Genomic DNA, 24474 nt, shown 5'->3' with positions numbered 1-24474 from the left:
GGGCGTACAGCACCGCTTATCGTCTATAGCAGTGGTGACCACGGTATAAGCATTATGCGGTCAAATCAGATCTCCTCATTAGATCCGCGGGCCGGAATGACTTTCTGACATTAATAAATTTACCCTATAGTTCCAGTTCACTATCCATCAAATCAGTCCGCAGGTCGCAAGGACCATATTTAAGAGTCGCGTGCGGCCCGCGGCCCCAGTTTGGCCATCACTGGTCTATAGGCACCATTTGAAAATTGGGTATATATTTCCACTCCCACTTTAAGTTAAACATAATGACTTATAAGTGTTGGTTCTCACACTCAACCCAGCTAGCTCATTTTTACTTCTCTCAGAGTCGGCAACCGACCTTCGGAGGATTTGCGCAACCCGATTACTTACCGAGAACGAAGTGAACAAACTAAAGTGTCAGTAAAGGTTTTATAGGGAAATCTAGCTCTTACGTTTGAAAGAAAAAAATGGAAAATTCAATTCAAATTCATGCAGTTTTATTTCTCCATTCCATCGATGCAGCTCCTGACGTCACACGTTGGAACCCATTGATGACCGACGAACGGAAGGAGAGGAGACGAACGTACCTGAAGAGATGACCGTGATGACTGATAGATGGCTGTAGGCTCGCTCGGGGCGTTGACCGGATTCTTACGACGCACCGTACAGTGCCAATTGTGGACGGAGTAGTTAACCGCAACGTCCACCTGCTCAATACTCCATAAGTTTGGTTGAGTGGTATGTGGTTTCCGATTATTCCACTAAAATTGACACTACGAAGCACTGGACTTTGTTGCCGATGCCGAACGACGCTGATATTACTGGCCACTCAGCTAACTATTATACCGGGATCTTCTCGGGGTTCACGAAGAAGAAACTCCGGGGTATTCGAGGGTTCCACAACGTGTGGCACAGCGGCCTGGTGTTTAAGCTGCACCATTACAATTTTCCGATGTATCTTATCAAGATCATCAGAAGCTATCTGTCAGGCAGAGAGTTCCGGGTATCTCTGAATAGTATCTGTTCGCAAACAAAAGTCAGAAAGATTTAGCTGTTTGTGTAAAAAGGCACTCAGATCATAGAGAAAATTAGAGTGATTAGAGTTCAACAATAATGGCACTGAGTATAAGAACCCATACTATCCGATGCCTTCGGGTTTTTGAGGATGCTAAGTGCACGAAAGATCTGCAAAATGTTGCGAACCATATTCTGCAGGAATTGATAGCGATTGGATATTCCGAAACATGATCACTGAATGTCGAATCGCGTATTTGCTCATCGTGCCGTCGACGTGTCCACAGACTCCCACATCAAATTGCACCAAGGAAGAAACGCTGTAGAAAATTACCTATTGGGTATGTTCTCTTGAAAATTAGCGTAGAAGTAGCACAGACAAACAGACATAACTCTTGGAAGAAAATCAACAAAAAATATCGTACCTCACATTTAGCCTGAACACTAGCACCATCTATGATCGACATTCCCAAATATCAAATAGCAACATGGGTATCTCTCGAAGTAGCAAGTATTTTTTATGGGGAATTCCCCTTTTTTCGTCAAAAAGCGCCACTTTGACCAAAACGGTGACATTCCCAACTAAGCCCAAATTTGAAATGACGGTTTAATCGGTACGAATAATGGAAAACGAGTGTTATGTCTGTTTGTCTGTGGCAGTAGTTTAGAGTGTGGATGGTAAATGGTTGAATAATGCGCTCCAGAACTATCACGAAGTTCCACAGCCTCTTATTTAGCAACTCCTATCTCTACCTCCTCGTGGTACCATCCGGGATACGCTCCTTAGTGGAAATCGGACAACCGGTGGAAACTAGGGTCGTATGCGTACAGAGAAGGGGGCACTCATGCGAAGGCTGAGTGTAAACTCTCCGCCTGCAAATGACGGATCTCGGTAGAAGCATGTTCGATGAACCTGAAAATACCGAGAACCTGAGCAGAGGGTCCAAAGCCCCCAAAGGAGGATGGTTTTAATAGCTATTATCCATGGCTAAAAGTAAAAACATGAATGGATAAACCCCTAATCCAAGGTGTCATGCGACCCGTGCCGAGGGATGAATGGTGGGGGGGGTTCTATAAATACTCAGCCTCAAACGGAACCTGTGGAGTACCAGAGCGCCCTCCACAGTAATCAGCCCTTACCGCATCATGAGGGGCTCTGATGTGGCGGACTTTTCTTTCCCCTCAACTCGTGGGATTCTTATGGAAGACAAAATCAAAAATACAACAAGTGTGGATACGGTGGAAAACCCGTTCGCTAGAGGAGGCATCCAGCGTTCTCCACCAAGGGTGGAGAAGGATGCAATTAGGAGCGCTAGTGTGGGTGGCAAAGGCAGCGGTATGCCTACCACGCCGGACACAGCGATGAACGGCCCAGCGCTTATCAGGGCGATGGAGAAAAATAGAGACGCTGTACCTAAAGTGGTAGCAGCGTCACAGCAGCTCAAGGTAATAATCGAGTTTACGTCAGGTCGCGGCAATTTCTCCAAGGACCTGAAGCAGAGCTTGCTCATGCTTCGGAGAACCTTGAATGCAGCGACCAAAACGCACAACGACCTCGTGGCGCGTGCAGGAGAGGCTAAGAAGGTGACCGTGAAGGCGTCGAAGGCAGTACAAACAGACGCTTGCCCGTTGACGGAGTGTCGTAACGCGGCCCAGGAGGCTACGGAAAGCGCTACCAGCAGCGGTAAGGCATCCGCCAAGCGCCCGAGACAGTCCCCGGGGGATAGCACCCCTGGCGGACCGAAAAAACGCCTGATCGGTAAAAGCCCTCAGGCTAGCGGGTTGGCAGAGCTAACCGATGAACCAGCGGGAAGCTCCAAGACAGGTGGCCCGTGGACCGAGGTTAGGGCCAAGAGAAAAGGCGGAGGAGGCTCCAGTAAAAAAACTGCTCCACCTAAACCGGCAAGGAAGCGAGCGAAGAAGGGCGACGCTCTTATCCTGAAAACCGACGGGTCGAAATACTCGGAGGTTTTGAAGGCCATGAGAGGAGACGCCCTACTCAAGGATCTGGGCGCGGACGTACGGAGCATCCGCCGCTCACGCACGGGCGATATGATCCTCGAGTTAAAGAAGGACGTCACAAAGAAGAGTTCCGCATACAAGCCCATAGCGGAAGGAGTGCTCGGGGACGGAGTGAAGGTACGTGCTCTCACACCAGAAGTGACTCTCCAGCTTAAGAACCTGGACGAGATCACCGAAGTGCGTGAGGTCGTACAAGCTCTCAAAGAGCAAAGTGGAGTGGTGGTGGCAACCGAGGCGGTTCGCCTACGCAAGGGTCCGGCCGGGACCCAGGTAGCCACCATACGACTTCCGCTGATTGACGGAAACAAAGCCCTGAAAGCTGCTAGGCTAAAAGTGGGGTGGTCGGTATGCCCACTGAGCGTGTTCAAGCAGTCGGAAGCTTGCTTCCGGTGTTTCGAGCATGGACATAAAGCCTGCCCGAGCAGGAGCGAAGAGCAAAATGATATCAAAATGTGTTATTGGAAATCGAATAACTTGTATCAAAATTTGGTCTTGTTTTGGCTGACATAGTTGGTAAAATAACAAAAATTAATATCAAAATTTTGCTCCTTTAAGGCCAAAAGAATAACTACTTGTGTTATTTAAATAACAAAGCAATAACATGATTGTACTCAGAGTTTGGAAAATCATATTTTAGTATTATTAAGGTATTGAATAACAAATGCAGTGGCATATGAGATATTAAAAAATCATTATTTTATAAAATATTTGTAATCTAAAATCTCTTTATCAATAAAAAAAATTTTCATGAAATATATCGTATGTCATTTTAAAGTCAAAATAAGATACGATAGCAAAATCAGTTATTAAACTCATCTTACAACCACTGTTTCAAAACCTACTCAATAACAAAATGTGTTATCAATGTATCTCCATATCTATTCAATAACAAAATATAGCATTATAACACAGTTTGATATTGTTTTTATATTATTTTGCCCTTCGCTCCTGCTCGGGTGGAACTGCAAGGGGCCAGATAGGAGCCAGTTGTGCAGGAGATGTGGCAGTGCTGGCTATAAAGCAAAGGACTGCGCGGAGCCTCCTAAGTGCCTGATCTGTACCGGTAAACGGGACGCAAAGCACGTAACGGGAGGTCCAAGGTGCCCGGCCGGTGTGCCGGCGACTAAGCCACGTTCATAGTGCAAGTGACACAACTCAACCTGAACCACTGCAGCACGGCTCAGCAGCTGTTACACCAAGCAGTTTCTGAGTCTGCAATGGACATTGCCATAGTCTCGGATCCATATCGCGTCCCTGCCGGAAACGGCAACTGGGTCTCGGATAGGTCTGCGACGGCGGCTATATGGACAACAAGCAGGTTCCCGGTTCAGGAGGTTGTGTCGACTGCAGACGAGGGATTTGCGGTTGCCAAAGTGGGTGGAGTGTTCTACTGCAGTTGTTATGCTCCGCCGAGTTGGTCTATCGAGCAGTTTACGCGGATGGTAGACCGAGTATCAGTGGTGCTGACTGGTTTAAGGCCAGTGGTTGTGGCGGGCGACTTTAACGCTTGGGCGGTAGAGTGGGGAAGTCGTCGCACGAACCATAGGGGTCGGATTCTGCTTGAAGCTCTGGCAAAGCTTAACGTAGATCTGGCCAACGTCGGCAACACAAGTACCTTCAGTAGGAACGGTGCGGAATCTATCATCGACGTGACTTTCGGCAGTCCTGGTCTGATAGGAGACTGGAGGGTAGATAATGGCTACACTCACAGTGACCATCAGGCGGTCCGCTATGGTGTCGGTCAGATAACGAGGCGGCAGGCGGCGAGTAGGGCCAACACTCCAACCACCCGTGGATGGAAGACATCATACTTCGATCCCGAAGTATTTGTGGAAGCGATCCGGAGAGAGTGCGGTGATCGCGGTATGCCCGATCCGAACGCTGATCATTTGGTTGAGGTACTGTCGCGAGCATGTGACGCTACCATGCCTAGGAAAGGTCGTCCTAGGTATGGCAGGTCACCGGCTTACTGGTGGACAGGTGAAATTGCGGAACTCCGCGGAGCGTGCTTTCGTGCGAGGAGAATTATGCAAAGAGCTCGTTCGGATGAAAGCAGGGCTGAATGTCGAGTAGCACTTGTTACTGCACGCGCAGCGCTTAAGAGCGGGATAAAAGCTAGTAAACGAGACTGCTTTGAAAGGTTATGTGCTAGTGCCAATGCGAACCCGTGGGGTGATGCCTACAGAGTCGTAATGGCAAAGACCAAGGGTGTGATGGCGCCCGTTGAGCAATCGCCAGAGATGCTGGAGCGGATCATCGAGGGCCTCTTTCCGCGCCACGAGCCAAGGCCCTGGCCCCAGGCCGCTGAGTCGTCCCACGGCCGACGTTCCAGTATCTCAGACCATAGCGTAGGATGGTCGGCCTCCCAGCCGAACATCCAAAGTAACGTGGGCGACGGCGGTTTGGAGGTCGGGGAGGAAGTGACGATTACGAACGAGGAACTCATTGATATCGCTAAATCCCTAAAGGTGAGCAAGGCACCGGGGCCAGGAATATGGCCATTAAAGCGGCTATTTTAGAGGCTCCCGAATTATTCGGGGCAGTAATGAATAGATGCCTGGAAGCTGGCCACTTCCCGGACAGATGGAAGCGACAGAACCTGGTCCTATTGCCGAAGCCGGGAAAACCTCCGGGTGTCCCCTCGTCATATAGGCCGATCTGTCTACTCGATGCTGCCGGCAAGGTGCTGGAGAGGGTTATCCTTAACAGACTCGTACAGTACACGGAGGGTACAAACGGTCTGTCAAGGAACCAATTCGGCTTCCGAAAAGGCAAATCTACGGTGGATGTCATCTTGTCTGTCACTAAGACAGCCGAGGTGGCAATCCAGCCCAAGAGGACAGGTATTTGTTATTGCGCAGTTGTCACGCTCGACGTGAGAAATGCGTTTAATAGCGCTAGCTGGGACTCCATAGCCAGCTCGCTTCGGAACGTCCAAGTGCCGGTGTCGCTGTACAGAATTCTGGAAAATTATTTCCAGAATCGTGTGCTATGCTACAACACGGAGGAGGGTCAGAAATGCGTTCCAATCACCTCAGGGGTTCCGCAAGGTTCCATACTGGGCCCGGTGTTGTGGAACGTCATGTATGACGAGGTGTTGAAGCTAAAGTTTCCGGTAGGGGTGTTGATTGTCGGCTTTGCGGACGATATCACCTTGGAAGTCTACGGTGAATCTATCAGAGAGGTTGAGTTGACGGCTGCCCACTCTATAAGCATTGTTGAAGATTGGATGCGATCCAGGAAACTGGACCTAGCGCATCATAAAACGGAGGTTATCGTGGTTAACAACCGCAAGTCGGTGCAGCAAGCAAATATCAGTGTCGGGGACTGCACTATTTCGTCAACGCGGTTCTTAAAACTCCTTGGAGTCATGGTCGACGACAAGCTCAAGTTCGGGAGCCACGTCGACTATGCCTGCAAGAAGGCTTCCACAGCTATTTCGGCATTGTCTCGTATGATGTCTAATAGCTCTGCGGTATATGGCAGCAAGCGAAGGCTTTTAGCCAACGTGGTCCAGTCCATACTCAGGTATGGCGGGCCGGTGTGGTCATCGGCGTTAGGTACCAAAAGCTATCTAGCCAAGCTGGAAAGCACCTATCGTCTCATGTGCTTAAGAGTGGCGAGTGCGTACCGCACAGTTTCACATGACGCAATCTGCGTCTTAGCGGGTATGATGCCTATTGGTATCATCATCAGCGAGGACGTAGAGTGCTTCAACCAACGTGGAACTAGAGGCATACGGAGTACCACAAGATCGGCCTCGATGATCACATGGCAGCGGGCATGGTCTGATTCCACAAAAGGCCGGTGGACACATAGACTTATCCCGGAACTATCCGGATGGGTCAACAGGCGTCATGGCGAAGTCAACTTCCACCTGACACAGATTCTGTCAGGGCATGGTTGTTTTAGACAGTATCTGCACAAATTTGGGCATGCGGAGTCCCCCGAGTGTCCCGAATGCGCGGATGTTGAGGAAACTGCAGAATATGCTTTCTTCATATGCCCTCGTTTCGAGGGCGTGAGAAGCAACATGATGGCAGTTAGCGGAAAGGACACTACTCCGGATAACTTAGTCCAAAGGATGTGTTCTAGCTCGGACGTCTGGGGTGCGGTCAATGCGGCTGCTACCCAGATCGTACTTGAGCTACAAAACCGCTGGAAAGCCGATCAACGGCGAATAAACAGCCTAACTACCATAGTCCAGTAGTTATCTAAGAGCGTGCGTTAAGCACAATAGCCCCTCCCTGAAGTAATACCGATAAGGTGGTTCCAGGGGGGATTGAGGCTGGAGACTCGAGTAGGGTTTTAGTGGGTCTGGATCCTCACGCCCCAGTAGGGGGGTCGGGATACCAAACCCCACTCCCTGAGTTGTCTTCTCAGGTGTCTGATAGCAGATTTCCCTACTCGTTAAAAAAAAAAAAAAAAAAATGTAGTTTAGAGTGTATTGTTTACACTCTACTTTTGTCGCGGTCAGTCACCCGAAAATCACCGTCGGGAATTTATTTTGCGCCAGCACTTGGAAGATCCTCAACTCTTGCATCATGAATGATGAGACTTACGTCAAGGCGGACTTTCGGCAGCTTCCGGGGCTACTGTATAGTTCCCCGTCCAGCACAAGTTTGATTTTCCAGAGGAAGTAAGAATGCAGTAACTTTCAAAGTTTGACAAGAAATACATGATTTGGCTAGTGATCTGCTCATGTGGCAAACGAAGTGTGCTGGTCGTGACACCCGGAATTGTAAACGAGCAGTTCTACCACAGACAAATAGATGAGACACTCGCGTTAATTCCATCGTCCAATCAAGAACCACTCATTTTTCAAAAAAGCATGTTTCGCAGCATGGCCACACCGCGGCGCGTGAGTGTTGCTTCGAGTTTTCAGTATAAAACCATACAAATGTATAAACCCTACAGCATAAAACCCTGCAAATGCAAGCTACTCCGCAACATGCATAACAGAGGGTGCTAGTGTGCAAGCAAAATGTGTAGGACGATAGTTTTTAAATGATTTTCTACTATGTGTCATGTCAGTTCGTCAGTGGTTCTACCTTAAGGAGTGTCTGCAGAAGCGTCTGCTTCCTCTGTTCATGCAACACGAGGGCCCTATGATCTTCTGACCGGATCTAGATTCGTACCACTGTTCAAAAGATGTCCTGGAGTGGTAAGCAGCCAACGGGGTCACTTTCGTACCCAAGGACTTGAACCCCCCCAACGCACCGGAACTAAGGCCCATCGAAAAATACTAGACTATTACCAAGCAGACATTACAGAAACATCCCAAGGAGGTCAAATCTGAGGAAGACATGAAGGAAAAAGTGGGTTTCCGTACAGAAGAAGCTGTAGCCAGGTTGTATAATACTTTTTTAATGGAGTTAAGCGTAAGGTGCGAGCATACGGTTATGGGGTTCAAGTTAAATGAAATAAATATGCCAAAAGCTTACTAATGGGTTATATTTTGTTGTCTGAAAGTTTGAAACGGATCGGTCAATTAGGTAATTTTCTACAGCGTTTATTCTGTGGTGCAATTCGATGTGAGACACCCTTTAAGTTCTTACGAGTCAATTATAAAAATAATCGATCAGCGAGATTTTCTTAATAGGAATGTGCGCAAATCTGTATTGCAAAGTAAATCTGAACGATTTAATAATAATTACAATTTTTTTGCAAACAACATATTGAATAGTTATCATTCCTCAAGTTATTTGTATTACAGTTGTTTGATCGGTCGAAATCGGCAGCTCTCTTCTGCAGAATGATTTTTTTCATCTCAATTTGTCTCACAGTGACATGCACACTTGATTAAATAACGACGAGTGTATTATGTATTCCTGTGCTATTTTGTACCAGTTTTAGTTTTTTATCATTGTCTATCGATGCATTCGATAACTGTCGATCATCCATCGGGCAAAATGGTATACAGGCGGCAATATAAGCACATTTTATTTCGATGACAAGCCTTCTAAAAGCATCTAACTTAAATATCCCACAGTCAATTAATCAAAGCTTTTCAGACAATCGCGATATTATGATTAAATTCAATGTAATCGCCTTGCTCTGGTTGTGTTTGAAGATACCATCCCGGATGGCGCTTGACACTGCCTACGTCGACACACATAACGCCTATCGTCCCGGTCAATCCCTAAACATTGTTGTGGGCACGTTGAATAAAGTAGTGAAAGCACCCAGCCATGATGACGAACCGGAACGAGCACATTATTTACTAAAACCATTGATTAAATCTTGGCTTCCCATCAACGATTGCTGGGAAATTGCATTCGATGAGAACGCTATACCGAGCGTGTATGAAGGTGATTTGATTAGTAGTGAATAAAAAAAACCATTTGTATATTGCAATGTTGCATCAATTATTATGCTGTATTATCGAATAGAACTAGCAAGAAATTCAAGTACGAGCGATGGTTGTGTTGCTGAACTTCACCTGGATGGTTCCCGTTCGCATATTGGAATTGGGGCTGATAAAGTCCTGCAAGGTGGCAATCGCAGCCGGCGTCGACCGATCGAAGGGGAATCCCATGGCTTGCTTGTCCGGATAGAGTTTGTCCCGTAGGCCACAGAACGAGTGAGCATCATCGCATGGTCCCTCTCTGGAACAATCGGTTACAACATTAGCAAACTATAATTTTTTTGCGACCATTCTATTACTTACTGCTGGGTTGGCTGAACGACAGCATCATTCGTATAGTCCGACACCATGGCAAAGATATCGAATTGAACACCATTACCGGCAGCTCCTTTCGGTATTAACATATGTTGAGGCCAACCACATCCACAGAAGCGGAATTGAGCCAGCGCTTTTGGATCGCTGGGCATCGAACTTGATCCAACGGCACGGAAGGTACGCTCATATGGAATCGTAACGCTAGATTGATCCGATCGACGCACGATAGTGTTTACACCAGGGCTCACTAAAAAAAAGTAGGATTAGTATCCGATTCGAACTTGTATTATGTATTGTTAATCTTACAAGTTACAGTGGAGGTATCCATTTCCACGAAATATAATCGTTGTTCACGGAACGATAGAGGAGTGCCACGCTCGTCCACTTTGGGAGCGATCCAAATTCGCAGCGTACCACGACGCATCTCCCCGGTATCGTTGTTGACTTCCACGCGGAACGAAAATGGAGCATGCTGTAGATGGGTGAACGATGCAAATACATTACCCTGTGGTCCAAAATCCAGTCCGGAAGCAAGATCCAATTGTGACCGCTGCCAATAGGTCAGCAAAACATTGGGCGGTGTATTGGCACGGTTCAACTGAACACCTACAGAGTTAACCGTGACACCAGGGAATGACAACTGGGCAGCGGTGTACGGAGCTAGGCGATCTTTATGACGGCGGAAAATTTCATCAATCATACCATGCCAACGGTAGAAAATGGGATCGCGCATTGCCGTTGTAACATCACCCATAACTCCATAATCCTCCAAGTAGCGATAATCTGGATCATGCACGTATGCAATCACGTTGTGACCCATGTTATGCAGACTTCCGTACAACTGCCTGTTGGGAGTTAAACTAGAAGCTTCTATTATGTCACCCAGGATGTCGATTCCTTTCACTTCGTCGAGCCTGATTTGGTTTCCAGAGCGATCAAGTACAAATCCTTGATCAATTGCTTCCAGGATCCGATCACGCCAACGTTCCAAATCGTTGATCTGAACTATTGTATCGTTATCGATACGATTCACATCCTGCAATGTTATATTGGCGTGTCTTCCAGGGTACGAGCGATTATTTGAACTTCGAATCATTTTCGGGAAGTAAGCTTGTGGGATAGTCTCACGGTAGTTATTGAAATGCTTGACGCTACCCAGCTGATTGCAAAACCGTTCAATATTGAAACGTGCAATCAGTTGGCTGTGCATGTAATAAAAAAGTTCTCCCCGACGATCCTTTCGCACAACGGCATCTGGCCCATCGCCAGGATATACCAAATGCCAGTGCCAATGGTGCATATTGACACCGATATCTTCTCTGAAGTACGCTAGGCGCTGCTCCTCCTCTCGATCGGAAGCGGTGTAGTTCGGTGGAACATCAATTACCATCTGTAAATGACATTGCCACGCTAGTTACTAGTCCAAATCATTCAAATTAATCACTTACTCTATTAGCTTGCTGAACAACGGATCCCTCTTCGCGCAGTTTTGGAAACACAGCCGGGTCTACAAACTGATCCGGAAATAGGGAAACAATCGATGGGATGTTGACATCCTTCGTATCTGGTCGATGTTGAATAGCCACGGCTAAACCGTACTGGAACAGCACAGGATTCAACCGATCACGGCAGTAGGTGGCAACACTCATCAGGGCGGTTATGTCCGGTTGGTTTATGAACAAGGTGATCAAAGCCGCTGCGGCGTCCCGATGTTTCGGTACAAACAGCGAGAATGCGCCTCGTCGATCGATTCCGTTTGCAAACGACAGATCCGGGGGAGCAACACTACGGATCGGAATCCTCTGTTCAGCATCCTCCGAAAAGCGCGACTGCAGTTCAGCACCAATAGGACGATAACGATCGGTAAGATAATCGTCGGGGAGGTCAATGACTGTTTTTCCCTCATTTTTTGGCAAAAATGTGGGCTCCAACGGTCGCTGGAGAAGGGCTAGAAGATTGTTCGGCTCAGCCATTGTACGTTTACGAGATAAAGAAATGAACCACTTGCTAGGAGAAAAGTTTTTGACTAACTAACTCGATGACGGATTCGCTTTTATAGTACATAAGCAATCAACCGCAAATGCGTTTTAACCGCAAACACATGCTTTTTATCAACTCTCTTTTTGGACTACTTTCGGATTTTTGGAGATTTCGAAACAACTTCTATCCACTGATTGTTATTTGTTTTTATTGCTATTGCAGATCACATTATCATTGCTGCCACTTTTCCTCTTTCTTCATAGGTTAAAAACTAGCAAAGCTCTCACAGTTTGAAACTATCCTGTAACTTCTTACCAGCTGCGGAGAGATCATCCTTTGCCTTGGCAGCAGCATCTTTACCCTTACCGGAGGCATCATCCGCCTTTTTGGAGGCATCCTTCGGATCCGGAGTTGTCGTAGCATCCTTTCCTAGCTTGGACGCATCGGGCGCTTCAGTCTTTGCTTTATCAGCTGCATCCTTAGCATCCTTGGTGGCATCCTGGGCATATACAGCACAAATCAGGCCAACGAACAGAAGCACTAGAGTGAGTTTCATTTTAGAAAACTAACTTTTCGAACCTTTCACGCGTGCGATTTGTTAGACTTGCGAATAATACTGACGATCCGGTAGCTGCTGGCGGGTAAATTTATAGCTGCAAAAAAATCGCACCGAAATGAGACAATTAACAGCGATTAACGCTGTAAGGAACAACTATAATCAGAATACAATTGAGAGCTTGCTGCCCGAGGGAAAAAGAAATTTTCCTATGTCGGCGGCGTTACACGAAACGGGCAACAACTCTATCTAATGTTTATTCGAGCAACTTGTCTTACCAGTCGGCTGGTTAACCAGACAATGCTGCGTCGCTGCTGCCCGCCAGACTTCCTGCACTAATTACGCAATTTGATAAACATCCACGTGCCTATAGTCGCTACTCTAGATCCCGTCGCCAAGATATGCCAGGGATGTTGCCGTAATTGCACGGATGACCAATTAGATGCAGATTTTTTGCGCAGCTAGAACTTTCAGCTGTGCCGCTTAGTCACGCCTAGCTATTGTAGTTTGAAGTGGTTTGAATGAATAGCGCCGATGTTTAATCGATGTAATCTCACGATCGCGCATTAATGTTCCTGTTAAAGTTTTATTCGGAACAACAAAGTTTGCATAATGATTTCATTTTATACGCTGATCGTTTTACACGCACAAATCGGCTGATGACGATTGGTTCATTGAATACACCCTAGAGATGCTTACCAATTAGGTGTTTAATAAAAATCGTTCTAAATGAGATACACTATAATCTAATTATCATTAAATAAAGTGTGCTTATCAGAATATCATAGCTTCTGGATGTACATAGCTACTTGCAACTACGGAAGTTGCTTTGCAAGCAAATTTCCGGGTGAGCTAGCCGGAAAATCGAGTTTCTCTTTCAATTTTTTGCGGAGACATTCAGTTAGCAATAACAACAGACAGTTTCACAGTATTTTCTTTAGCAATAGGTTTAGATTTGTGAAAGAGGCTGAAGAAGGTTTGAGATCTGATGAAAAAGAAAGGGATGGTCTCTAAAACATCATTTTGCGATTGGACGAAATTTTTGGATTAGATCATCTAAAATGAAGGAACAAAAATATTTCGTTAAGATACCATTGTCTTGTAATAAATGGAAAGAATAAGCAAAACATTGCGCTTTTTGCATCCTTTTAGACTGCATACAGTCACCCCAGTATTATGGGCCAGTTAAGCATGATGATGCTACAAAACTATTGGTAGAAACACAGATTTAAATAATTTACAGTTTATTTTTAACTTAATTGGTTATAAATATATCATATTTTGATGTCCTGTAGGCAATCTTGTTCCAAAATCACATACTTTTTTGCAGAACAACAAAATGTAAGCATATTCCATTCCCAGTATTATGGGCCACTTTTAAACCTGGTCAGAATTATGGGTCAATGTTTCCAGTATTATGGTTCAGTGAAACAAAATTGGTTTTATTTCGAGAAAAAAGCGCGCGCGCTCGTGTGTGTGTGTGTGTGTGTGTGTGTGTGTGTGTGTGTGTGTGTGTGTGTGTGTGTGTGTGTGTGTGTGTGTGTGTGTGTGTGTGTGTGTGTGTGTGTGTGTGTGTGTGTGTGTGTGTGTGTGTGTGTGTGTGTGTGTGTGTGTGTGTGTGTGTGTGTGTGTGTGTGTGTGTGTGTGTGTGTGTGTGTGTGTGTGTGTGTGTGTGTGTGTGTGTGTGTGTGTGTGTGTGTGTGTGTGTGTGTGTGTGTGTGTGTGTGTGTGTGTGTGTGTGTGTGTGTGTGTGTGTGTGTGTGTGTGTGTGTGTGTGTGTGTGTGTGTGTGTGTGTGTGTGTGTGTGTGTGTGTGTGTGTGTGTGTGTGTGTGTGTGTGTGTGTGTGTGTGTGTGTGTGTGTGTGTGTGTAGTTCTCGCGGTTTAGGGATCTTGTATTTTGTACTTCTCTTCAGGAAGCTCATCAAACTTATCACCAGGCTTTGTCTTAGGACGGCAAGCCAACTAAGTAAAGTAAGTAAGTTCAGGAAGAGGAAAAGTATTTGGTCCTGGCTTATTAGTTTTGGGTGGATTCCAAAAATAACGCGGGACTGTACTGTACGGTAGATTGTGATCCCTTACAACTTCCCGAATTTTTTCGATTTGTCTTGCTAGATCAAGAGCGTAATGCAATATATCAGGATCATAGAGCTTTGATTTCTGTATATTGATTTTTTTGCACGTTTTTTCGTTTTACTGAGAAAAAAATTACAATTATAGTCAAAAACAGCGAATACTGTTGATCTATATGCTTGACCCATAATACTGGGAAAAGTCAATTTCGCTCCCAGTATTATGGGCCATTGTTTAATTTCGTATATTAAAGCGGAAAATGCATTATTCTTGTTGGTTTCACCGTAATTCTATGAATACCTATTCCCTCGGTTTCCATCCATTTTACGCTCAGACACACAAATTTACGCCGCTATTCAGCTTATAATTCACAAGCGACTTTTTATAACTACCGCAAAAATAACGACAAATCGAAAGTCGATTTGAGCCAACTGACAACTATCGTAAAATTAAGAAAATTAACGCATTGGAACTGAGTGAATTGCTGTCAACCATGCGACAGAATGTTGCTGCTATCTATTGAACTCATATTCGATAGTTAAATATTAATTTGTTACGTATAAAACTAACGTAACGTATTGACTGGCCCATAATACTGTGTGGCCCATAATACTGGGGTGACTGTATGTAAAAAGAATTCCTGTAAATTTGTTTTGCAAGCTCTCCTCTCAGTCATGCTTATTGCTGGATTTTGCAGGAAAGTGCCAGATTTGGATGACTTGTCCCTGATAACCAAGTGTCCCGTATTTTTGACGTAGAACTACGCCTTACGGCAGGGTGTCAGTCCAAAATTTGGAGTCAAGCCAGCAGCATCACGAAAAAATAAAAGATTTTGAACGCTAATAGGGTAACGGCACCAGAAATCGCCACTTTTTCAGGCGGCAAACAAGAAAACCGAAATTCATTGCCATATAGTTCCATATCGATGAGCAATGTTTAGCTTACTTTAAACAGAAACATTTTTGCTATGTTTTCAGCATAAAAATTAAGACCAAATATTTGGCAAAGTCTGTGTAAATGTAAGACTTGTGATGCATGTTGAAGCACCAATTTTCGCCACCCCCAGAAGCATCGTTGTATCTTATTGTTCTAGTCTAAAAATTCGTTTATATTAATTTTTTCTGAGAAATATAATCACTTTTTAGATGAATAGTGAGAACAGAATAGGTTTCCGTTGAGAAACAACCGCATCGCTGATTACCGTGATGTGCTCAAGAACGGACCATTGAAATTCGCTAATGGCAAAAAGTGAATCATGTTCAAATCATCTCAATCTAACGACACACACTAAAAATCATGCCAATTTGAGTTATATATCCATTAAGGGTTCGAACACAGAGAACAGATTAACAGGCTCGAAGGAAGTAAATTTTTTTTGTGTGTAAAATCTGTCGGTAGCGCCCTTCAGAAATAGTTTGCCAAACGCATCAAAAAATATTCATGTACTTTTATCAATACACTCAAGTCACTTTTTACGCGAAGGATACGTCCCGCGTAAATCAAAACCACGTAAAAAACCGCGTAAATTCCGAAATTCGCGTGAAAAAACCAAAATTTCGCGTAAAAAAACTGTGGATTTCAACACTACGCGAAAAAATAGACGTTTTGGGCACATCCGCATAAATTCCGAAAATCGCGTAAAAAACCGCTTAAATTCCGAAATTCGCGTATAAAAACCGCGTAAATTCCGAAAATCGTGTAAAAAAACCGCGTAAATTCCGTAATTCGCGTAAAAAAACGCGTAAATTCCGAAATTCGCGTAAAAAAAAACAGCGTAAATTCCGAAATTCGCGTAAAAATAGTCGCGTAAAAAAACCGCGTAAAACGCGACTTCAGTGTATTTCTTTGCGCTGGAGTTGCATAGCAGCGATGGCAGCGACATCAAGATTTAGTTTGCCACTTACTGCTCGACGGGTGCTCTATTGAAGGATTACTCGTAGATTACATAAAAATCATTTACACACTTTTTGTCAATTACCTGATAGTCTGTTCTCTGTGGTTTGAAGTCGTAATTTATTGGTTCACCGAAACTGAAGCGAAAACTGGTGCCCTGGCAAAAACAGATGCTGTTACCCTAGCTCTTTCAATTTATAACGGATTTTGATGGTTCGCATATCGTTCGACTCATAAAAGATGCAGCAATTTTATAGCTTAGCTTTTTTGAATAGATTGTTTTCTAGTCGTGAAATAGTGAAAATGAACGAAATCTTTCAAGCAAAAAATTTTCCATGCATTTTCCGTGTGATAGCCTTGCTTCTCAGGGAACGAACTACCATTACAAACACCAAACTTGTGGCTGATGCTGTTGCTTCAAGACAAGGAAGCAAAATAAACTTGCGGTGGTTGCGTAGTCCCGCCGTGTTCATAAGTAAAGACTATTGAAATGAAATAAAAAGGAAAGCAGAGCCATTATCGACTTTGGAATGAAGGCAATGCTTAAATCCTTTATCGTCTGCACTCGGCGTATATGGCTCTGCCCGATAGAGTATTCATTTCGCAGGGGCTCATGTAGTCGGCTAAAGGATTTGACGCAACATTTCGTGCAAAAGAATCAGTATCGCTTTGGAGAGTACAGTCTATCTGGTCAAGTCAAGTCAAGTCAAGTCTGGTTTTAATTTCACGGAATATCTTTAAGTCATTGACCTACATCAGCTTAGATGAGCTTAAAAGGCTACCTAGCTCATTAATGAAAAGTATAAATTTCAAAGGCTCTAGCTGGCAACCTTTGGGAACGCCAGATGATATCTCGAAACCATCGCCTATATGTCGAATGCAAGGGCATGGTGTGTTGCTATCTCTTTCTCATGTAGGAGTGAAGAGAGCAACTTTCAAATGGTCCTCAGTAAAGGAGAATTCCCAGCACATTTTTTGGTTCCTGTCAAAATTAACAGTTTGGTACCTATGCGTGGGACATCGAAAATGTATGAATTTGACAGCCACTTCACCCCGTAGGTCGAATGCTTTTTTGAAGTCAATGCATATTGCATCAACCTGTCTTCTCCTTTCTCATTTGTGAATAAAAGTCAAAGGGATTGTGCCCAAGACACGACCGCATAGGTGGCGCAGGCCTATGTAAGTCTCTTTGTAGCGATAGTAGCATGTATCCATGCATGTAATAATTGGATTCTTCATGTATATATGCTACATGCAGCATATATAGAGATTGTTGTCCATTATTTTCTAAATGAAATTAATCTAAAAGCAATCCTTGACTATTGAAACTATGTAAAGAATTGCAAGCAACTAACTGACGCAAAGCAGCAAATAAAACATTCAAAACTATTCTTATTGTCAGATGAGAGAGTCGTTGATTTTCCTCGCTTTGAGAATTTCTGCGTCAAATCACATGAACAAATATCCCTCCAGCACTGTTTCCGTGTAAGACAACAGTTCCGAACAAATTCTTGCAATTCTCTATATGGATACAATCTGGCAAAAGGAAAGCTCACTTCTTTATGATGTTTCACTTTCAGGACATCAATTAGATTTATCTGGAAAAGTACAGATTTTTCCGACTTTTTTTGGTAATTCTGTATGGTACAGATTACAGATTTTTGTCATAAAGTACAGATAGGTACAGATTTTGTTGGGTGTCAAAAACTCATTTTTTTCTTTCAGTTTTGTTACTGGAAATCAATAGAGGAGCACCTTTTGACATGGAGTCAATCAAAACAAAACGTGTCTGTGTTTAAGCACAGACAAACATAACTCTCGTTTTCCATTCATCGTACCGATTAAACCGTCATTTCAAATTTGGGCTTAGTTGGGAATGTCTCCGTTTTGGTCAAAGTGGCGCTTTTTGACGAAAGAAGGGGAATTCCCCATAAAAAATACTTGCTACTTCGAGGGACACCCATATTGCTATTTGATATTTGGGAATGTCGATCATAGATGGTGCTAGTGTTCAGGCTAAATGTGAGGTACGATATTTTTGTTGATTTTTCTTTCAAGAGTTATGTCTGTTTGTCTGTAACTGGGTCTTACACTCTGGCATACTTCCAAGCACACATATCAAATTGACACAGGTTCAAACGTCGTAAAGAATCTTCGACCTGTTGGGATGGGAAGTTTCTGTCACTATTTTGCATTTGTAAAAGCAAATTGTATTACAGGTCGGACTCGATTATCCGGGAGAAATTTTTTTTTAAATAGGTTTTTTGAAATGTATTCATGATCAAAACGTGTTTAACATTATAAAAAAAAATTTTCCCCCGGATAATCGAATCCGACCTGTATTCATGATAACTAGAATTTGCTTTTAATACTCTGTGTATTCGTATATTGATTCATAGTAAAGTAAAACTAGCAACCATTGATAAATTTTAACGCATCTTCGAAAGGTGCCCGTTTTGTGCATTTTAAAGATTTTTACGATTTCCAAGTCAAGTACTCAACTTTTTGGGTTGAGATTTACACTTCTTAAGCGGGGTACGCTGCTGAAAACAGCTCAAGAAAAAATCTTGCTATTTACCGAAGACATTTTGACAGCTCCAATGCAAGCAACCACCTGTCATTTTTTCTTGTGGCAATAATTGCGCCGGATATTATTCCGTACGGAAAAGTGACGTTTTAATTCACTTGCGTGTAAGCCAACGCCATCTGGACGTGAAATAATATTTATTATGAGGTGCGTACTGTCGTAATCGTAAATCGTAAAAGAAATCGATTTCTTGAGCATTTCTTGTCCTATCTTTTCACCCATTACTTTTCAGCAGCGTACCCCGCTTTATCGGTGCCTTTTAAACAGTACAAAATGAACTAACATTTTTCGTGAAACATATTTTCATGTTTGCAATATGACATACGACTTCAATACTAAAAAATTTCACTCACATATCACTCTTTTACCTTTCAATTTCTCCATCGTTTCGGCATCAATCAATCTTTAGCTGATCCATTTCTTGAAACCAAAAATAAAAAAAATATATAAATTAAACCTCTTACCTTCAGAGAAATATTCATCCAAACAAAAAACACATTTTTCGCAAGCACGACACACAACGAATAGATCAATCCTTTAAGAAACTGTAACTGAAACTGATGATTTCCGGTTCAGGTTTCAAAGAAAAAGAAAAGAGCAAAATTTTTTTTCTCATCGCAGAAGTCACCAAACGTTAGCAACAGAAACGGAAGAGCATTCGCGTTGACGAACGTAAGCTGCTGCAACCTCCAAACGTTTATTATAGGAGCAAAGCAATTAAAGAAGTTGTTAAAGAACGCAAGAGATCGAAACATTTTTGCAGATTTTCACCCGCGCTTCCCAACAAACATTTTTGTTGATTAGTAGCTTATTCAACCGTTGTTAAGCCAATTTCCGGGTTACAAGCGCTTGATAAGCTTATAAGCTGTTATACGACAAAAATATTTGTTGGGTCACATATGGGCGTTTCTGTAAGTGTGCAAGAGATCGTTTCATTTAATTTTTTAAGTTTATTTCACTCATTTTTGTAGCATTGTAGCATCGTAAATACAACAGATACAGCAAAACTGTATTCAGCAACATTGAAGATGATAACTAGTTCTGCAAATTTTCCATAAACAACTTCAAATTTTGCTCGGCTGGGACGGTACTGTCAAATGAATCAAAAATGAGTCAAAGTGAACGAACCAGTCCTGGGCTCGAAGAAAGTAATCGATCTTTTGTTTGTAAAAGGTATAAAATTTGCTGGTGGCGCTCTCCAGAAATAGTTTGCCAAACGCATCGAAAAATGTGCATGTACACTTTAAACTCTGTCGACTGTTAGTTTTGTGATTTTTATCGTACTTTTTTGGCCTTTTCAGTCTTTTACGGAAATTAGAACTGGCTTTTTCAAGTCGTTCCGACGTTTAGACTATTTACCTATTTGTACCTTCATTCATATTGTTGTTGCAGTTGAAAACCGTAATGATCGACGTGCGACATTCAGTTTTATTCTTGTTCTGTGTGTCGCAACTACGTCGCACGTGGTGCGCTGTGTTCGCACATTGATGCGCTATACAGCGCACCACCTGCGATGTAGTTGCAACACACAGGACAAGAATAAAACCGAATGTCGCATGTCGATCATTACGGTTTTCAACTGCAGCAACAATATTACTTTGTACTGCGGGAGTTACATCACAGAGAACAGACATTTATGCTCATATAAAATATCAGGCAAATGGTGTGTAAACTTTTCAATAAGACACTAGCGACATCTCTCTTGAGGTGCACCAGTTGTTCAATACCCTCGTTGCCAAATTTAGTATATTGTCTTGTTATATTCTGCATAATCGGAATACTGGCTACTCTGATATAAGTTACTGTAGCAACGGTTGTGTCCGTGGCTGTAACTTTGTTTATGTTATTTATTGAACTTGGCTAACAATCAAGAATAGAAACCAAACGGCATCTCAAGATTTTATTTTTTTTTGTAATTACCGGCAAATAGGTGTCATGTTTAGAGTTTTTCAATAATTGAACATACCATTCGTACCGCCTGACACCATCGCTGCGGAACCTCCAGCATCTTTCTCAACTTTGTTCGCCTTCCATAAAACCTTAACTATATGAAAACTTTCGTATAGACGAACGGGTGCGGAAAGCTACACAGAATCACTTTGAACGAAAATGCAAAAAATTTCGTTTATTTACGCAAACATAATTTCACGGAAGGATTGAAAAGGAATAACTAAAGAACTACTATTTTTGATAAATGTTGTTTACTTTTATTTTTGGTTGGATAAATTGCATAAACAACACGCTAGTTGCTGTAGCGACGCCTTGGTGAAAACGTGAATACTTTGATATGCATTGACAGACATTGAAAATCAAAATTAATCCTCTTAGTGATGTGAGCGCTACGTAGCAGGAGCATTACCACATACTTTTAAAATGGCGGCTGAGCTTTTACGCATTTTGCGAAATTAAGATGAATGTCTGTTCTCTGTGGTTACATAGCAGCGATGGCAGCGACATCAAGTTTTAGTTTGCTACAAGGTTTGCCACTTACTGCTCGAGGTTTGCTCCATCGAAGGATTACTCGTTGATTACATAAAAACTTTTTACACACTTCTCGTCTATTAGGTACCTGGTAGTTCTCTGTGCTTATACCACAGAGAACAGACATCCAAGCGAAAGGTCCCCACTTGGATAAAACTTATATCAAATTAGTTGGGAAACTATAGTGATGATGTCGCTGAAGGCGCATAAAATTCTACACTAAACTCACAACAGCTAGCTTCTGGCGCTAGCATAACGCTTATAGTCCATATACACTAGCGCCGGAGGAGCCAATGGTTGCCAGTGTGCAAATCAAAAGAATCGTTTAGTTGGGAAACTATAGTGGTGGTGACGCTACCATATTAGGTGATTTTAATTTGAAATTTTATCCAAGAATTCCCGGAAAATTTGTTCCTGAATGGATGTCTGTTCTCTGTGCTAGAAACCCCTTTTTAAAGCAATGTGGTATATACATATGTGGCCATGTTGGTAAAGTAGTGTTAGTGCCATGAAGAAATTTCACCATGGTGTGGGTGAAATTCTAAATCGACCAATCACGATCAAGCGTGACGTCAAACTCCAAAAATAAACCCCAATATTCGGCGCGGTTTGTTTTTCTAGTTTGACGTCGTTTCCTAATTTTTCGCTACTAATACCAACAAATGTCTTCTTCCTCACCTTTTTAAACCACATTGTTTTAAAAGAGCATCACTTTTACCGCAGCGCCAGCTGCATGTCGAGTAAAGCAATTATTCGTCAATCGAATTTATAAAACAAACTGGCACCTCTGCTTCAAAAGCTTTCAACGATGCTGTCAGCCAGCGTAAACAATTTTTATCCAACAGATCTAAATCCAACGTAAACACTTCGTGAAACGAAAAATGTCGAAGCAATTTGTTGGATTTTCTGACGATGATATTTATAAAATTACACGTCAGACCAACGGAAAAGATGCCGGTAAGTAAATAACATCAATAATACTGTCGTGCTATGAATACAGTGATAAATTGGAATTCCAGTTAAAAACCTATCGCGTCCGCATCAAAAACCAGTTCGGTTAAGCGAGAAAGCAGCAGCCGCTGCCAAAAAAGCTACTCCGAAAGAGCATGTGCAAATGAATGTTGCCGACTGTAGTACTGCCACCAGTTGCGTCGATTCCAGCATCTATCCAAACCATCCAATTCAACAGGCGGTTGCCTTTAAACCTCTGCCTGTAATGATGAATGCACCGGAAGATGAATCTATTCTTGTATTACCTAAGCAGTCAGTTATACCTGCCAGTACACCTTCCGTTAACGGCCCTGAAAATGTACAAACCGTGCTTGGTGGTCTTGCAACACCAACGCAAGGGGGAATGTTAGCAATTTCGGAAACGGTGACTCCTTTCAAAGGAATGTCCCTGAAAGATTTTGAACATCAGAGAAGACTCATGCAGGAGCAAAATCAACAGAAACGGCAAATGCTTCAGAAGGCGATCGATCAATAGTATGTTTAGATTATAATTTACTAATCTAAAAGTGTATCAGATAATAACCGGGTTTTATATTTTAGTGCACAAAAAACGGCTGCCGAAGCAACGAAATTGCAAGAGATTAAAGCAGAACTCGGAAAGCTAGACTCTGAGTTGGCTTCCGATGTGGCAATCCTAAGAAAACAAATCGATGCTGCCAGTCTACACTTCTCCAACGTTGAGTAAGTTAGTTTAAATAATTCCTTAAAAAATTTGAACATGCGTTTTGTTTCAGGAAAAATTACCTCAACATTGAGAACCTCTTCCTGAAGGCAAAAGTCGACCTTCACCAAGCGCTTGAACGCAAAGAGATGCTAACGGAGCACCTTTGTACTATCATTTCGCACAATGAGGAGCGTAAGGCAAAGCGGCTTTCCGAACTGATGGAGAAGGTGGGGCTTTCGGTAAACGGAGACATCGATGACACTATCAATTCCGACGGTTCCTCTTCGATGGTTTCGTCAACAGTCGATAGCACGTCCAAATAGTACAAGCTACTCTGCAGAATGGCCGGAAACAATTACGTACTAATTTGATATTGATGCAACAGAAATAACCAAAAAACAAACTATTACAGTTTTATGTTGGGTCTTGCAATGATCACTTTTTTTAATATTCTAGCTTTGTTACACAATAACGGATAAATGTGATTTTAGTAACGAATATTTACATCTTGCAAAATACTACTTTTACTACCTAACTGATATATGACTTCTCAACTATACGTATAAGCTGTTCATAAACGGTGCCTTATGGTTGGTGCTGATTAATATAAATCTATTAACTGTAGCTTAGTAATCACTTCCGGGACAGCCCACGAAGCAAAAGGACAATAATAGCGTTTTTAATAGGCCACAAAGTATTTTAATGCATTTTATATAATTATCGAATAAAATTTTACAATTTATACATTTATATTTTCCAAATAAATGACGTAAATCATATCAAGTTCAATTAATCTTTTGTTTGAATATTTTCTGTAGCAACAAAAGAATCCGAAACTAATAGTTTAGCTCTGTGGAATGATTTAAACCAGGTCGTCAGGAATAATTTGAAAAATTGATAAAAATAATGGCGCACTTCTATTGCCCTTCAATAAAAAAAAAGAAAACTATTCCTGTGGGCTTTGGTTAAAATTCAGGATTTTCTTAGAAATTCATTTGTTGCACACACTGTTGGTTTATCTCTTGGTACCAGTAAACAAGTTCTCCCATTTCACTATATGTTTGACTGTGTGAACAGCTGTAAGAAACGTTTCTCAAAAGAATCACACGCGGCACGCACCTGATCCATGGGATATATATCTTCATTAACTTCTAATTAGGTGGAATTGGAAACTGGTAACCACCCATTGCACATAAGAAGGACTCCATATAAAGTAGCGGCCAAAATTGCCGAATGTAAAATTTCACATTTTAGCACATGCTTAAACGCGGTTTTGTAGTAAATTGTCTATATTTTTATGATTCGCGAATAAAATTTTGATAGAAAAAAAATATCATGTAGAAATAAGCTGTCAAAGTTGCCCATTTCAAAAGTTTGAAAAATAGGTCATTTTAAAAAAGTCAAAAAATTAAATACTTATCGCGGGTGTAAATATTATTGTTATATATCATTTTAAAACTGATACCTTAGCCTATCCAAAAATGAAATGAAAACAAATTTAAGCTCAATGAGG

At 42.6% G+C, this 24474-nt stretch overlaps 3 protein-coding genes across 3 annotated transcripts; 1 reads left to right on the top strand and 2 right to left on the bottom strand.

Annotated features, from left to right (window-relative positions):
• Positions 1 to 9442: 9442 nt before the first annotated feature.
• On the bottom strand, positions 9443 to 11691 carry LOC128738050 (phenoloxidase 2-like). The gene is made up of 4 exons (XM_053832869.1): positions 11167 to 11691; positions 10025 to 11108; positions 9707 to 9965; positions 9443 to 9644 (listed from the first exon to the last, which is right to left on the bottom strand). Exons 1-4 carry the CDS (start codon positions 11689 to 11691, stop codon positions 9443 to 9445), a joined length of 2070 nt encoding a protein of 689 aa, XP_053688844.1.
• Positions 11692 to 11889: 198 nt separating this feature from the next.
• LOC128737757 (uncharacterized) lies at positions 11890 to 12492 on the bottom strand. The gene has a single exon (XM_053832462.1). The coding sequence runs from the start codon at positions 12252 to 12254 to the stop codon at positions 11982 to 11984; it is 273 nt and encodes a 90-aa protein (XP_053688437.1). The 5' UTR covers positions 12255 to 12492; the 3' UTR covers positions 11890 to 11981.
• Positions 12493 to 22130: 9638 nt separating this feature from the next.
• LOC128737336 (RAB6-interacting golgin) lies at positions 22131 to 23739 on the top strand. Its single transcript, XM_053831953.1, has 4 exons — positions 22131 to 22243; positions 22306 to 22771; positions 22838 to 22978; positions 23032 to 23739. The coding sequence occupies exons 1-4, from the start codon at positions 22168 to 22170 to the stop codon at positions 23282 to 23284; spliced, it is 936 nt and encodes a 311-aa protein (XP_053687928.1). The 5' UTR covers positions 22131 to 22167; the 3' UTR covers positions 23285 to 23739.
• Positions 23740 to 24474: the final 735 nt, after the last annotated feature.

This window comes from Sabethes cyaneus, chromosome 2 (assembly GCF_943734655.1).
Source record: "Sabethes cyaneus chromosome 2, idSabCyanKW18_F2, whole genome shotgun sequence".
Classification (NCBI taxonomy): Eukaryota; Metazoa; Arthropoda; class Insecta; order Diptera; family Culicidae; genus Sabethes; species Sabethes cyaneus.
The sequence above is the reverse complement of the archived record's forward strand: the minus strand, read 5'-3'. Positions and strand labels throughout refer to the sequence as shown.